Here is a 17,284-nt window from a genome sequence, read left to right as displayed (position 1 = left end):
CACACACACACACACACACACACACACACACGTAGTATGAGTTCAATGGTCTAATAGCAACAGGGCCTTTCCCTTCTTCCCCACTGCTATTGCTCAGAACATTTTTTTCCTTTCTCCCTCAGCTAGCTGTTACCTCTCTCACTCTGTTTAACAAGTCAATCATACCATAGTGGGATCTGGTGTAAGAGAGCTGACAGAAAGGAAAGAAGAGGAAGAAAAGCTCCTTTGGGGTTGAGGGATGCTGGCTATTTTCACATGCCGTGCGTTCTCTTCCATGATAAAATGTCCAAGATACTCCAAGTTTGGCTCTTTTTCTAAAATGCGCTCAAATCATCCTTTTGGAGTTTTGTGCTTAGCATGTAGATGTGGGTTTTCCCTCCCTAGAGCGTCTTAGTAGAAAAAGAGAAGAACTGGAAAGAAACCTTTTTATTCTGAGTCCTTAACATTATTTATTAGTAGAAAAAATCCATTTCCAAAGGATGGCATGTTTACATTGCAAATCAAAGAGTAGGGAGAGAAGCTGTAAGTCTGCATCCCATTTTATATTATTTCAGCAAGTTGGAAGCAACAGGTAGTGGCAGTGGAAAGGGAACAGAAATAGGCAGCTCATCACTGGTGCCAAGAGAACAAAAGAAGTGGAAGGGGACGAAGATTATTCAGGACCTTAAATAAGAGTGAGGCAGGAGCTGCCTTCATTCTTCTGGAGAAAGCCAGGTCCCTCAAAACTCTTCATCTCCCAACCCACTGAAGCACCCCTTTTCCTTGCCCTTTACTACGTGACTCAACCACCACCCTACTCCTATAGAACCCCTGTTCAAGCTCCTCTCCCTCCATCGTCTTTTCCCAACCTTTCATCTCCTCTCTAGGTGAAAAGTCTCTGCTCCAGCTCATGTCTCCACCTAAAAGCCCTGCATGATCTGGCCTCTAGTCAGCAACCTCCTTGCAATCTTCACTTCAGCTAACCAGAGCTTTCTCTTGTCTTTGTGTCTTTTGTAGGTCTGTCCCCTCCACCAAGAAAGCCCTCCCTCACCTCTCTGCCTTGGTATCTCCTACTCAGCTTTCAGGACTCAGCTCAGGTATGAGCTCCTTTCAGAAGCTTCCCTGACTCCTTGTGAGGAACTCTTTCTCTAGGCTCAAGGTATGCACAGCACATAACATCCAATTTTTCTGCCTGTTACTCCTACTAGGCTTTAAATTCCTTGTGAGAAGGGACTACTTCTTACTTGCATACACAGCACCCAACACCATGCTAAATAAAAGTTAAAAAAAAAAAGTTTATTGCATGAATGAATAAATGTTGATCCTAACTTCATATATTATGAAACAGGCTGATCTGGAAACCCAATATCCATGTCAAATACTATTTCTGAAGGAAAACATATTCTGAGTTAAAAATAAGTGCCTACTATGAGCCAGGCATTGTGCTAGTTCCCTGTATAAGCCAAGTGTAATGTTGGAAAAATTATCCAACCTCTCCAAACCTCAGACTCTTCATTTACAAAATAATATCTGGGGCTATGAAAATTAAGAAAGATAACTAATAAAAAGATCTATCAGGGCTTCCCTGGTGGCGCAGTGGTTGAGAGTCCGCCTGCCGATGCAGGAGACACGGGTTCGTGCCCTGGTCCGGGAAGATCCCACATGCCGCGGAGCAACTAGGCCCGTGAGCCATGGCCACTAGGCCTGTGCGTCCGGAGCCTGTGCTCCGCAGCGGGAGAGGCCACAACAGTGAGAGGCCCGCATACCGCAAAAAAAAAAAAAAAAAAAAAAAGATCTATCAGTGTCTAATATAGTAGGTATTCAAAAAAAAAGGTTTCTTCCCTTTTCTGTTTCTCAGTCTGAGACTGTTTAGAAAACTTCTAGTCCCATATAACAAAATTTCACAGTATTAGTATAGTAAGTACTCAAAAAGTTCTACCGCACCTTTTAGTCTGAGACTATTTATTTATTAAAATTTATTTTTTTAATTTAGCGGTACGAGGGCCTCTTATTGCCGTGGCCTCTCCCGTTGCGGAGCACAGACTCCGGACGCGCAGGCTCAGCGGGCCCAGCCGCTCCACGACATGTGGGATTCTCCCGGACCGGGGCACGAACCCGTGTCCCCTGCATTGGCAGGCGGACTCTCAACCACTGCGCCACCAGGGAAGCCCTGTCTGAGACTATTTAGATAACTTCTAGTCCCACACAACAAAACTTTCCTCTCCCTGTTCTGGGCAACAGCTTATTTCCACACTTCTTTGCTAACAGAGCTATGCTAGTTGTTACAAAACCCTTCCACCCCAACTGCTCTGGTCAAACTGACTTACACGTCCTCCCAATATGCACCACACAGAGCTCTTTCTGTCCCTTCTAAGAATGTCCTTCTCTCCACTTCCACAAAGTCCACCCATTCAGTCAACAAAGACTGATACTGTGGCTGACCTAGCACCTGCCAACCATTTATTATTTAATGAAGGACAGTCTTGATGTAAATAATTGCACTGATAATAGAAAAAGCAGCCACCATTTGAGTGTTTCTTTATGCTATCCACTTGTATGCATTATTTCAACAAATCTTCACTAAAGTCCTGTGAACCAGATAGCGTTATTTCATTTTTTAAAAAAGATGCCTTGGAGAGGTAAAATAGCAGACTCAAGTTTAAACAGTGAGTAGTGTAATCCAGATTCAGATCCCAACCTTGCTATAGACCCTAAGCTCTTAATTATCATATCACATTGCAGAGGAGGGAACACCTAATTTTACCAAGTCAGGAAGTCTACCCAATGTGGGTAATACTTGATTTCTCTCTTGAAGGATCATTCATTCATTCTTTCCTTCATTCAGTAAACATGGCTGCCTACAATGTGTCATCCACTGTGGAAGCACAGGGGACAGAGTAAGGAACAAGCCAGAAGATCCCTACTCAAAGTATAAAGGGGAAGGTAATGAACAAGTAATTACATCCACTTATTCTTTAATCACCTATTGTAAGAAACTTATCCCTCCTCTTTACTCCTATGATGCTTTACTCTAAATGTTTCTTTCAGCAAAGAATACTCTTCCCTTTTCTCCATGTTATTTAACTTTTTCCAATTATCAGTGACACATGCTCATGATAGAAGATGTCACTTCCTTGTATTACTGTTATTTGCCTACTTCTTATCTCCCCGGCTAGAGCATAAGTACCTTACGTGTAGGATAAACGTCAGATTTCTCAAGTATGCCTTACAGCAACTTGCATGTAGTGGATAGTTTAATACTTGTTGAATGAATGAAAAGAAAGAAAAGAAATTCAGATTTGCAGACAATTTGCTGAACCAAGATACTTCTAACTGTGAAAAACTGAATAATGCTTTTATCAAAGTCATACCATAAAACAACAGCAATGTACCCTGCTTTGTACATTAACTATCAACAGGTTTCCATTTAAACAAGGTTTAGAACATTCTAATACCCTGCCAAATGTATCTAAATGACTTCTATCTGGTATCTGGTACATCTATAGAATAAGACCATGTGTGATTATTTGTTTCTCCTGTATTCCCTGTCCTCCACAGTGGCAAATAATAGAAAGCTGCCAGAACAAATGAGAAGCTCCTCACAGTTCAAAGGATTACCTCTGTTGGTTTCAGGTTCTTCAAGTATCACAAAAGAATCTTTGTCAGCACCCAGCCGAGGTTGAATGAAAACATCTACTCCCAGTTGCTTCAGTCTATCCACAGTGAACCTCCTCACTTTTTCAGGTGGCACCACTGCTGCTGATTTAGTTTGCTGCCTGGGCTCTTCCACCTTCTCATCTGCTTCTTCTGTTTTTTTCAGGCCTTCTCCTTCCTCCAGGGCACAAGGTTCAGGTGCCACAAGCCCTCCAGCCTGATACTCCTCACTGTCCTTATTCCCAAGGAAGCTGCATTCCTGTTGTGCCACCAAGATGTCCCCAGGTGAAGGTCTAGCATCACTCTGCTCCTGTTTCTCAGGAATTTCTAGCTCTTCACTTCCTGTCAAATCCTTACTGCAAGACTCATCTGATCCAGTAGTGATCTGGGGTTCCTTTGAAACTGCAGGGAGTGCATTAATTTCCATTTCATATCCTGCACCTGTTCTCTGCTCAGAATCTTTGCTATGGTGGTCACTATTTATCTCAGTTGTATTTTCAGTGTCTGTGATTTCTTTGTGATGGCTTGCCTGATACTTAGATGACCTAGAGAAGGGAAAATAACCAGGAGTTGAAAATTATCCTAAACGTGAAACATTCTTATCCCTTAGCACGTAATGAATCGTTTAAATCAATTTTAAGGAAGTGAGGAATCTGAACTCTTTACACCAGGTGTTTGCCTCAAAACTGAATATTTATGAAAATTATAATCACAAGGAAAGAAGCTTCTTACTTCAGTAGTGCCATGGCATTTCCGTGGCAAGTGGGCCGGGGTTTACGTTTGAAGAATTCATGAACAGTTTTATTCTCAGGCATATGATATGGAAGATTAAGTGCAGACTCTGTAAAATGGAACAAAACAAGCAAATACATATACTGTACATTCTGAAATGTCACTTTACATTCAGTTAACTAAACAACCAAAGCCATCACCAGAAATAGAAAACAATCCTGCCTTTAATAAAAGCAGGATCCAACTACAAAAAAATTCCCTGAAGACCAGTGGCTTTTAAAACTAGCTGTGAAATCAAATTGATCCAGTTAAGTTTTTTAAAAATAGAGATTCTTGGACCCCATTTCAAGCCTACTGAATCAGAATTTCTGTGGGGCCTAAGAATTTATAAATTTGAAAGGTTTGTAAAAGGGATCCTGATGCAGCCAGGCCATAGACAATCCTTTAAAAAACTCCCCCATTACCACCACTACAGTTCCGGAAATTTTCTCAGTTTATACTAATGTTCCAGGGGCTTCAGAACAATGGCCATTCATCAAGATCAATTCTAAACTTGATTATTATAATCTCATTCATATTAAGATTGTTAAAAAAAAGGAAAGTCCCCAACATCCAAGTTGAGCTTACAAAGAAATAATGTGATTTGCCTCAGTGTTTACCATACTGGTTTCTTTACCTCGAATAAGGCGCTGAGTCTCACTATGCAATTTTTTTAATGCTTCCTTACTTAACTTGGCTGCCTTTCTTTCCTTAAAGAAAACAAAAAGTGAGACTACATTAATGCTATTATCCAGAAAGACTGATAGATATTCATCGCTTAAAAGTTTGTTCTCTCCAAGCAAAGAGGATGGAGAGGGAACAGTAAGCATTAATAAGATCAAAACAATATAAGCTTCAGGAGCTCATTTATTTGCAAGTCTCATAGAATTAATTCAATCCAATTCATATTTGTGTCCCTACTATGTACAAAGCGATATCCTAGGAATCAGGGTAATATGATAGACACAAGAAAATTCCTGAAAAACCCACAATCTCCTGGGAAAAGAGCTCAACATGACAACTATATAGGGCTCTATGTCACCTTCCTCGTTGTGCCTTTTGATAACTCAGTTTCTTCTTCAAATGAATAGACCTCACTCTCCAAAGATGGTTCCTTTTTCTAAAAGAGAAGATTGCAAATGGATTAACACGGAAAAAAATTAAACTGACACAAGAGAATGTTGCTTACGCAAAGACTGCCTTTGCACTCCAACATCACGTCACGCTATATTAATGAGAAATCAATAATCCTCTAATGCCTAGAAAACACATTAGTTGTCTCCAGTGGAGCTTGGGCCCTAATTTCTTACACCTCTATATTACATCTTTCCCTAAGGAGGGACAATGACTTCCAGGAAGCTAATCTCAGGAAGAATGATTATGCTTCCAAACACTCAGGACAACGATGCTTTGACTGATGCTTCTCTTTGGTACCCTTCCTGAAACCCTATAGGTTCATTTCCTAGAGGCCACCAGATTATAAAATTTATATCTCTGACCCCTTTTTTACCTGTTTCTTGCAAAACATAAAGTATCTTACTTTCCTCAGCATTCTTATTAGGGCAATGAAAATACTAGTTCCCAAACAAGGTAGCACGTCTATCACTTGTACTGCATAATTCCAAAATTAACAACTGAAAAACTTAAATCAATTGACACGTGTTTTTCTTCAGTTAAAAAAAAAAAAATTAAGGTTCCAAGAGTAAATCAGAAAACAAAGCAAAGCTTAGAAGCAGTGGGTTAGCTCTAATTGTAGTCATCTTTTACTTGCCTTGTGCTTTTTTACTTTGTTTTTCACAGCTGCCCTTATCGATTCTAATGACTCTTCATCTTCTAATGGAGAGTTATTTTCCTCCTCCAACCCAGTTTCAAAAAGGTCTTTATCCACAAGTAGACAGCCACTGTCATTAAATAGCCGTTTCACATCATCTTCCTGGGTAACACAAAGAAAAAGCAAGATCCAATCATTTTCAAATCCAATGTTTTACAACACCATGCAGCAATTTGCATCAGGACAGAAAAAGCTCATGCTTCATCAACAGACAAGTATATGGCATCCTAGAACATTATCACTGGTTCCTAATCCATAGTCATCCTTTGAAGTCCATGCTGTGATTTTACACAACTGTCCAAAACTAACTTAATAAATAGTACACTTGTTTTTGAAAAGTCAATTAAATACATCATTAAGCAACTAGCTTATAAAATTTGAGGATTGTATTTCCAGTTAGCAAACAAGACTTTGAACTGATGGAGGCATAAAAAATCCTATGAAAGTTATTTTCATCAGATCAGAAACAGCAAAGAATAATAACCCCACGTGCTCACAAAGAAAATCAGAAACGCATTTATTTGGAAGGTGTCCTCTCATATCCAAAATGGAGAAGGAGACCAACGGATTTGAAATCACATACCTCATTGCAAGACAGTCAACTCGAAGGTATATCCTGAGTGCAGAAACAACCTCAAGAACTAAAAGCAACTTTTTTCCTAAAAGCAACTTTTTCTAAAACATTAACCTGCCTTAGAAACAGCAAATTATTCTTTTAAATGTACCTCATTTTTTGTTTCCTTCTTTTTCAGCTGCCTAATTTTCTCCATCTTTCTCTCCTCTTTCTCAAGTCTTCGCTTTGATTTTACTTTTGCTTTTCCTCCAATTCCTTCTTTATCATGTATGGGTTTTCTGGAAATCTTTCTGTCAACTGTAAAATCCACAGAGTTTTCAGATTGGAGACTCAGCTCTAAGCAAGGTGTCACTTGGGTTTCAAGATTTTCCTGACACAAAGACTCCTCGATGTCACTCTCATCACTGTTCACCAGAGTTCTGTAAATCCTTCTGACTTTTCCATTTTTTCCAGCATGTAAGTTCTCCTTATCTTCCTCCTCTATATTGTCATAGGTAGTTTTCTCTGGAGAGGCATTTGGGCCCTCTCGTTCAGAATCACTCTCTTGTAGCACCTTCTTGCTTTTCAATTTCTTACTCACAAATATCTCTTCATCTGAATCTGGAGGAAACACAATTTTTTTTAGAGTCTACCATCATTTGGCCTTCTTCCTCATCCCCGTACTCCTCAAAAACATATCCAATTATCCAGTGATATATCACCTTGTGAAATTATGTAACTAACACTAAGAACTGATTCTAACAAAGCAAATCTAAAAATATATTTTGAAAAACATGTTCCCTGGAAAAATATCTCTTATTAAGAAATGTAATAATATATATTTACAATGTGTAAATCTGTTCTGATCCTTCTGGCAGGTGTTAAATGTCCTTTTATTATAGGATGAATGCATTCAACCAGGCAATATGGTATCTTCTAGACACTTTATACATTCAATAATACAATAGAAATGGTTATTTTCAAAAGGGTACAAGCACTATTATTTCGCTTTTATAATAAACAGAACAAACAAGGTTAAGCATGAATAATTTAATAAATCAGAGAATAATGAAATTAATCCAGTCCCCTTACAACCCAAGCTCCCACATTCTATTCCTAAAAATAAAAGTACTGTTACAAACCTTGTTCACTCAAGAGCCCAACTGTTTCACAGCTGCCCTGTCCACTGTCTGAAGGACTATCTGCTTCTTCTTGTGAAATGAGTTTCGAATCATTGATTTCTAGGTGAACCTAGAAAATGAGAATATACTTTGTATTAACCAGCAGGTGACAGAAAGCTCTAAGTACATAAAGATACACAAATTATCATGGGATCATCAGGCTGAAATAAGAAAAAACCAATACAGCGGTTTAACAAAAGGATGACATTAAGAATTACTGGACAGGACTTCCCTGGTTGCTCAGTGGTTAAGAATCCGCCTGCCAATGCAGTGGACACGGGTTCAATCCCTGGTCCGGGAAGATCCCACATGCAGCAGAGCAGCTAAGCCCGTGAGCCACAACTACTGAGCCTGCACTCTAGAGCCTGAGAGCCACAACTACTGAGCCCATGTGCCACAACTACTGAAGCCGCACACCTAGAGCTCGTGCTCCACAACAAGGGAAGACCCTGCAATGAGAAGCCCATGCACCGCAACGCTCGCAGCAACTAGAGAAAGCCCGCATGCAGCAACGAAGACCCAATGCAGCCAAAAATAAATAGATAAAATAATTTATAAAAGAAAAAAAAAGAATTACTGGACAAAAAAACAAACTAAAATTCATTGTTCACCTTTGAAGGATATTATAGGACCAACTCTTTATTTTGAGTTATGGTAAATAAATTTAAAGAATCAAGCACTTATTGCATTTTACTGTGTGAACTTTTTCTCAGTGTATCCAAATGACATGATAAATAACATCACAGAGAGGCAATCCAGATGTGGGAAACTCTATAGGACAAACTCTGTGGTTTAACAGTAAATTGCAAGAAAAAAGAGAGGGAGGGGGACTTATAAAGAGAGTTAAGATATTTACACACACACATATCACCGACTGCAATATGCAGGCTTTGTTTGGATCCTAATTCAAACTGAAAGTATATGTATAAGTCAAAGAAATCTGAACACTGATTAGCTACTTAATATCAAGCAATAATTCTAAATTTTTTAGGTATGCTAATAATATAGTAGTTATCTTTTTTGGAAAGCCCTTACCTTCTAGAGATGCATAATGAAATATCTGTGGATGAAATATGTGTGGAATTTGCTGCCAAATAATCCAGTAAGGGCGGAAGTGGGTGGGGGTATAAATGAAACAAGGTTGGCGTAATTTGATAATTGTTGAAGTTAGGTGATGGGTTCATTATAACAGCCTTTTGATGTTTATGTCTGAAATTCAGCACCCCCAAAAAAGTTTTTTTAAGCCACAAGTGAAAAATCTAAGGAGACGGGGGTATGTTGGGTGACTTGACTAGTTAGTGACCAAGCTTAGTTCACAGAACTCTGAATCAACTTATTAATAAGGGGGAAAATACAACTGTAATGTAATAGGTCACAAGGCCTCACCCTAATGGTTTCTCAAACAACTATTAAATTGATTTGAATGTTTAGTACAATTATTAAAATTAAAACCAAAAATAACACAAACGGAGGAATATCACTGAGGATCATGATGTATATGCTGATGATCCTCCCAACAATGGAAAGCAGTAAGACTATTTGTGTATGTGGAAACTGAGTTCAGGTAACCACATAGTTCAATACATGGTGATACTTTTTTTTAAAATAGATTTATTTATTTATTTATTTTTGGCTGTATTGGGTCTTCGTTGCTGCCTGCGGGCTTTCTCTAGTTGCAGCAAGCAGGGGCTACTCCTCGATGCGGTGTGCAGGCTTCTCACTGCGGCAGCCTCTCCTGTTGCGGAGCACGGGCTTCAATAGTTGTGGCACGTGGGCTCAGTAGTTGTGGCTCGTGGGCTCTAGAGTGCAGGCTAAGTAGTTGTGGCACACAGGCTTAGTTGCTCCGCGGCATGTGGGATCCTCCCAGACCAGGGCTTGAACGCCGTGTCCCCTGCATTGCCAGGCAGATTCCCAACCACTGCGCCACCAGGGAAGCCCCATGGTGATACTCTTAATCACTGTATTCTAGGCAATCTGCAGCAGAACCAGCAACAGTCAGGGCCAGGAACAGGCTAAGGCTAGAAGGTCTCAAAACACTCAGTAATCAAGATATTTTAGTGCAATATTAAAATTAAAAATCAAATGGGCAAATTATGACTCATGAGGTCAGCTGCTTGTTTTTGTAAATAAAGTTTTTTTGGAACCAGGGCCAGGATGAGTGTGAGGTGAGTGAGACAGAGTAGTGCAAACACAGGGTCGGATCTTGTCTTCATTTCAAAGTTTGATATTTTGTTCAATATCAAATAATGCAATTTTTTGCATTAATTTTTATTTTTTAAAATACTGCATTAAAATATTATCTTGAACCACAAGGTCCTACTGTATAGCACAGGGAACTCTATTCAATATCCTGTGATAAACATAATGGAAAAGAATAAGAAAAAGAATGTACATATATGTATAACTGAGTCACTTTGCTGTACAGCAGTAATTAACACATTATAATTCAACTATACTTCAGTAAAAATAAATTTTTAAAATTATCTTGAAGCGCCCCGTTAAATTTTGCTCCCAAGACGAGTGTCTCACTCCAGTCCCAGCCCCAGAAAAGAACACAGATCTGGAAACAGATGTCGTTTCTACGCCAATTCCGACAGCGACCAGCCAGTCACCTCCCGGAAGGATCCGAGACTGGTACTTTCACCTCTCGGGACCCTGTGTGATGACCTCAGAGGCCTCTTCCAGACCCAATTTCGAAGTCTCTAAGACTCCCGCCGTCCATTTACAGTTAATGCTGCCCCTAACCCTAGCGGCCCGGTTCGACCTGGTCCTTCCTCCTTTTGGGGGCGCAGTTGGAGGAAGAGCTCCCGCCGCAGGAAACGCGCCAAAGGGGCGGGATGAGCAGGCTGAGGAGAGGCTGGCGGCGAGCTGCGCGCGCCGCAAAGACCAGGAGCAACCTCCCCGAGGGGACCGAGGCGCGGAGACCCCAGCGCTGGGATCGACCGCGGGGTCCCGAGCGCGCGGGGCCCATGGTTTTATCTCCGCGGGGCCGCGAAGCCCAGCCGCCGCGGTACACACCGGGAGCTGTAGTCCTCCCAGCCTCCACGACCCACTCGGCCGGCTCGACCCCTGCCCCACCCCACCCCTCCGCGCCGGGCCTCCGCAGCTGCAGATATAGGCAAGTGCATAAACTCACCTCGGAAACCACTTCGCCCGTCATGACTCCGGCCTCCGCAGCGCGCCGGTCGGGAAGAAGCAGGTCTCCGCTTCCCCCACCCGGGACACAGCTGCTCCCTCCGTCTCCTGCCAGGCAGCGGCGTTCGAGCTTTCGCGCCCAGCCGAAGTGGAGGCTCCGCCTTCAACGATTTGCACCAATCCGGAGAAGGCTTTTACATGAGGCCACGCCCCCATCCTGTCCTACCAATCGAAGCTCCTTCGGCCTGCCCGTTGAGTATAATCTGGGTTAGGTTGGCGGGTCGCGGCTCCTCTTGTCAACTGAGGCAGGGGGAGGGTGGAGGTGTCCTCGCTGCCTGGCGGCCAGACCCTCTGGCCTTGCAAGACTTTACGGTGCGAGCGGTGATCTTTGACCTTTGACCTTTACCGTAGCGCGGCAGCTCCCATCAAATGCATTTTGAGAAGTAAGCGCTCCAGGCGGGAAATGAGCCAGGAGAAGACCCCTGGGCACCTGAAGTCATCCCCGTGGGGATTTTCTCCAGGACCTCCTTTCCTGGAGCAGCTGGATTCCCCTGCTCCTTCGTGTACACGGCACTCACGCCACTGGATATCAAAAAAGAAAAGTTTTGTGGGCTGCTCAGATACCAAAGAATATCCTTGGATAACCTTTATTATTTTATTTAAGGTTAATTCGAGTATGCAGAAAACACACACTCATCCCACTTCCATACTCTTTGGACAAGGCAGGAAAAAAATAAAAGGTCTGGAGTCAGACTAATCCCAGACAGTTCTAATCCCTTGTCATTGTCCTGTTTACTATCTTTTGCCCCTTCAGGTCCATTCTCTCTCTTTCCTTATCCTGCTCTGTCCAGGCAAGGCTGACTTCTCCCCACTGCATTATTCGATCTCCCTTGCCCGCCAGGTTCTTGTTGAGTCTAGCTACTGGAAGATATTTACAAGATTACTGTAAGGAAGAGATGAGTGCACCAAGAAAGAAAGGTCACATTTACCTCCCCCGACTTCACCGGCCATGATCCTATCCACTGACGGGGTGACCAACTCATTCCAGTTTTCCCAGGACTTGCCCACTTTTAGCATTGAAAGTCCCACCTCCCAGGAATCTCCTCAGTCCCAGGCAAACCAGGATGGTTAGTCACCCTATCCACTGGCATCCTCTTCCAATTTTCCAGCTTTAGCTGAGTTCAGATAAAAGTTCTCTCTCCTCATCTTCATTTCTTAACCTCCTTTCAACCCATGTCTGCTCCCACCAACAAGATCCCATCTTCCATCCTCTTCTCTCACATCTCAGTCTATCCACCTTTTCACGCACTTTACTATTAATTTTTACATTGATGATTCCTAAATATACATCTACATACTCTTCCTTCATATTTGGAGGGCTAACATTTATTGGGGGCTTACCTTGAGACAGAAACAGTTACAAGAATTTTGCAAGCATTATCTTATTTAATCTTTAGAGTAACTTTGTATGGTAATAATACTATCTCCATTTTAGCAGATGAGGAAACTAAACCTTTCAAAGGCCAGTAACTGGTGGAGCCAATATTCACACCCTGCTCAGTCTGACTCCAGTGCTCATACTCCTCAGGAGGACCTTGCCTGCAAACCCTCTACATTCTCTCTCCATCCCCTGTACTGGTTTCCCTGACAGCACTTACCTCTGCCTGAAGTTTTATTTTTGTGTGTTTGTATATTGTTGCTTCAAGATGACAAGCACTTTTTTTTTCTTTCATACCATATGCTCCTGATCTAGAATAGTCATTCTCAAACTTGAGCATGCATCAGAATGACCTGAAGGGCTTGTAAGAACAGATTTTTGGACCCCATTCCCAAAATTTCTGATGTGAGGGCCAAGAATTTGCATTTCTAACAAGTTCCCAGGTGATGCTAAAGCAGCTGGTATGACGATCACACTTTGCGAACCAAGGGCTTAGAACATACCTGGATCATGGTAGAGAAATCAATCAATATTTGTTAATCTAATTAACTCAGTCGCTTGACAACTATATTATTCTTCTTGAATTCCCTCTGGGAAGTGAATAAATGAGGTGACACTCCTGACATTAACATTTTCAGAACGATTAGCATTTTCCTTTCTGTGGGGAGCACTTCTTCAGTCACCTGAGAAACTAAGAGAGCTCTGATTTGGACAATAGGTGGAAGGAGTGAGCTAGGAAGGGGGAACTTTTTATTCTATATATTAACTTGTGCCAAGCTAAAGCAAGTCTGTATTTGAAATTAGCAATCTATATTCTCAATTTTGGTGAGAATATAGCACCGTAATCCAAGTTACCAATTCAGAAATCTGGAAGTCACATTGACTCCTCTCTGTCTCTTTTTTTTTTTTTTTTTTTTTTGTGGTACGCGGGCCTCTCACTGTTGTGGCCTCTCCTATTGCGGAGCACAGGCTCCGGATGCACAGGCTCAGCGGCCATGGCTCACGGGCCCAGCCGCTCCGCGGCATGTGGGATCTTCCCGGACCGGGGCACGAACCCGTGTCCCCTGCATTGGCAGGCGGACTCTCAACCACTGCGCCACCAGGGAAGCCCTCCTCTCTGTCTCTTGATTCTCAAGATTAATCATCCAACAAGCTCCGTTTATGAAGTTGATAGATGGCAGTGAGGGAAAGATCTGGAGTGTTCACTTTGCAAGGAAGAGCCTGAACCTATCACATAAATGGCTTTCTGATCTTAAGTAAGTCATTTAGCTTCTCAGAGCCTTGTTTTATTTATTTGTAATTAGAAAACATTGGATTAGATCATGATTCTCAAATGGGTTTGATTGGCAGAGCACCTAGAAGTTAAGTACTCTACGGGAAATACTTTACAATACTGACACACTTATTTTGGTCATAGAATTTGGGAAATTGTTTCACTAGTAGAATCTATCATTATATGACAAAAAATCAATATAAGAAAGCAATTATGAAAAAATAAGCCTTATAATTTAACACGCTCAGCCCAGTCCAAAGTTCTATTTATATTTCCTTGCTGGCCAACAGATAAAAGCAGATTCCAAAGGCCCATGAAAGTTTGGAGGGAGAAATTTGATTAAATTATATGTTTTACTTCATCTTTTCTGCAAATTGAGAGAGTCTACCATGTTAACTTTTTAGTACTCTTCCTTCTCTGGAGTTGAAGTGTGAGAACATGCTTTTCTGAAGTCCTAGGCCACTAAATCCTCATCCCTGGAGAAGCACTGCCACCATGTGGCAGGGATTGGTCATGTCATTCCATCTATTACCTGTAGCCTGTAGCCACTCTATCCTTTTTTTTTTTCCTTCATTTAAAAATTATTCAACAAGTTGTTTAAACTTTCCTTTGGAATGGTGAAATAATTACATCTCCAAGAATCTGCTTTCAAAAATAATTTTGTACTGTAATTCCATATAGTTGTAAAGCTTCTCTTGGAGAGTAACTGCTTGAAGGCCAGGGCTGTTTTTCTTGCTTGATGTCCAGTATCCATTGACCTTTAAAAATGGCACAGGACCTGACACATAGTGGATGATTAATAAATCATTGTCGAATGAATTATTAAAATACACCTAAAAAACAAAACCGAAAAATACCAGGGCCTCTCACACACCATCAGCTATTTTGTATGCAGAAGCTCCTTTACTGCAACTTTTGGTAACCTAAAGTACCCAAAAGTATCAAATATCCATCTATTCCTTCAACAACCTTGAGACCCTATTTAAGTCTACGCTAGACACAGAGAATATGAAGTTAAATAAAATGCAGTCTTGTTCTCAGAGAGTTTCCCATTGCTGGTTGACAACAGGCAAGTAACTAGGCATGTGTAATGGAAGAAGTGTATACAAGCAGCTGTGGGGGCCCTGAGAGAGGGGAAACTGATTTTGCCTGGGGCAATTCAGGGGGACATGATTCCTGAACTGAGTTTCAAAGATGGATTGGAATTCTCCAGGCTGGCATGAGGAGGAGAAGGTATTCTAGGTATGTGTAGGGGCTTGATAAAGCACGTCGTGCTGGGGAACTGAAAGTAGGTCAGTGAGTCTAGAGCACAGAAGTGTGTGTTTGGGGGAGGGGGACGGATGGCCAGAATGAAGGCTGAAAGTTAAACAGTTAAAATTAAACAGTTAAACAGTTAAACAGTTAAAATTCTGGAGTGCTATGCTTAGAGTTTAGTTTTTAGACGGTATGAACTGGGCAGCTGGTGGATGGGGGTGTTGTTAAGAAGGAGGGCAACATGGTTAGATATGTGCCTGAGAAAGATTATTCTGACAGCATATGAAGGATGGATTGGAAGGGGATTAAACTACAGGCAGGAAAAGCAGTTGTCTAGGTGCGAGATTATAGGGACCTGAACTAGGTCAATGGTAGTAACATTAGAGAGGAGGAGATGGATTGGAAAAAAAAAGAGGCAAAATTGACAGGGCTTGTTGATAATTAACCTTGAGGGGCAAGGGACAATAGAGTCAATGTAAAACTAGTGACTCTTAGGTTTCTAGATTGCTTGAGTGACAGATTAGGGCGCCAGTCACCAAAATTGAGAATATAGGTCACTAATTTCAAGTACAGACTCACTTGAGCTTGGCACAAGTTAATATGTAGAATAAAAGGTTTCCCCTTCCCAGGTCACCCCTGTCTGCCCCTTGTCCACATTGGAGCTCTCTCTCTTAGCTTTTCTGGTGACTGAAGAGGTATTCCCCAGGCACAGGTCCTATCTCCTTTCTAGTTCCAAATTTCTATCTGTGCAGCATCCAAAACCTTAACTCAGCAGCTTTTAGTACTCCATTCATATATTTTCTCTTCAATTCCCTTTTCCTTTCTAGCTGCCTACCCAGGAAAAATGTATAAGAGAAATTCCTCTGCCCTGCTTTATTCAATTTCCTGCCCAGGCTTTTTGCTTCAGTTTTTGTAAAAACCCAAGTGTTTTTCACAACCCAACCCTACCCTAAGCTTTATAGAAACTTAATGGCTTTTGGTGAGTAGTGTTTATTTAGATATTAGCATCCTCAGCACTTGGGGTCAACCCATATATGTATGTTTGGAGGAAAGGGATTCCATTACAGAAGGACAAAACGGGTCTGCTCTACTCCTAATTTCTATTAAATTTCAGCAAATTGGGTAGGCTAGTGCCAGACCTTCTTCAGACGTGCCAGATAATTCAACTGTACCTAGAAGGGCACAGACTTACAAGAATAGAGTAACTTCTTCAAGAACGATGTAGTTAGTTGGAGTGGGGAAGGAACACTTCCTAAGACAGGAGGTGGTACTAGACAGACAAAACCATATTGTTCCCACTGTAGGCCCAAAGGATAGTCTACTAGTGATATTTAACCAGGGGATGTATCATGGTTGTCATAATGACCCTGCCTCTACTGGAATTTGGTGGGTAGGGCCAAAGTTGCTAAATGTCAGTGAAAAACACTAAAATAAAGAGGAAGAAGGAGAGTATTTTAGGTGAGGAAAATGGAATGGGTAAAGGCATGGAGACTGGAATAATGATAATATTTTCAGGGAGTTGTTCAACTAGTGACTTCATGATGATGGAATGGAAGGTAGGGGATAAGATGTCAGAGTTGTTAAGTTAAATTAAACTCATTAAAGACCAACAGAGAGTCTCTTTGGAGCCTGGATATCTGACAGATACATGGGATATACCGAGAGAACAAGATAATGTCCTTTCTGTGAGGATGAAACACACACACAAATAAATAACTTATAGAGAAGATTTGATGAGTGCTTGGAGAAGATATGCTATTTGTGCTCGGAAGCAAGATCATAGCAGACCTTGAATATGAAGCATGGAACTTTAGACATGATATAATAATACATTCTTTCACTTCACAAAACTTTATAGAGCTTTGTAATAGATTGTTAGAATAATCACAGCTCTTTGTGATTTTGCTGCACCTCTCATCTAATTTTTGATCTCTTGAATCTGGGCTGTCCTTGTTACTTGCATTGATCAACAGAATCTGGTGGAGTAACATTGTATAGATAGCTTCTGAGGTAGCCTTAAAGAGCTTTGCAGTTTTCACTTCTACTATCTTAGAACACTGCTGCCACTATTTAAGAAACACAAGTTATCTTGTTGGATGTGCCACATAGAGGAGAATCAAGGCACTTCAGACAACAGTTAACTATTAGATTTTACCATCTTGGACCATCCAGTCCCATTGAACCTCCAGATGAATGCAACCATGTGAGTTACCAA

The 17,284-nt window shown here is 41.3% G+C and overlaps 1 protein-coding gene across 2 annotated transcripts in view; it reads right to left on the bottom strand.

Moving 5' to 3' along the window:
* The window catches only part of CLSPN (claspin), a 28,924-nt gene extending 17,795 nt beyond the window's left edge, over window positions 1–11,129 (bottom strand). For both annotated transcript variants that reach the window (XM_059046649.2, XM_067013439.1), the window contains exons 1-8: window positions 11,106–11,129; window positions 7,931–8,039; window positions 6,961–7,409; window positions 6,176–6,337; window positions 5,447–5,524; window positions 5,042–5,114; window positions 4,366–4,474; window positions 3,598–4,178 (exon numbers count right to left, since the gene is read on the bottom strand). In XM_059046649.2, the coding sequence (XP_058902632.1) occupies window positions 3,598–4,178; window positions 4,366–4,474; window positions 5,042–5,114; window positions 5,447–5,524; window positions 6,176–6,337; window positions 6,961–7,409; window positions 7,931–8,039; window positions 11,106–11,129 (1,585 nt within the window). The remainder of the gene's footprint in view (window positions 1–3,597; window positions 4,179–4,365; window positions 4,475–5,041; window positions 5,115–5,446; window positions 5,525–6,175; window positions 6,338–6,960; window positions 7,410–7,930; window positions 8,040–11,105) is intronic.
* Between the last annotated feature and the right edge of the window lie 6,155 nt (window positions 11,130–17,284).

This window comes from Kogia breviceps, chromosome 1 (genome assembly GCF_026419965.1).
Source record: "Kogia breviceps isolate mKogBre1 chromosome 1, mKogBre1 haplotype 1, whole genome shotgun sequence".
In the NCBI taxonomy this organism is placed as follows: domain Eukaryota; kingdom Metazoa; phylum Chordata; class Mammalia; order Artiodactyla; family Physeteridae; genus Kogia; species Kogia breviceps.
Note: the sequence above shows the minus strand (reverse complement) of the source record. Positions and strands in the feature narration are given on the sequence as shown.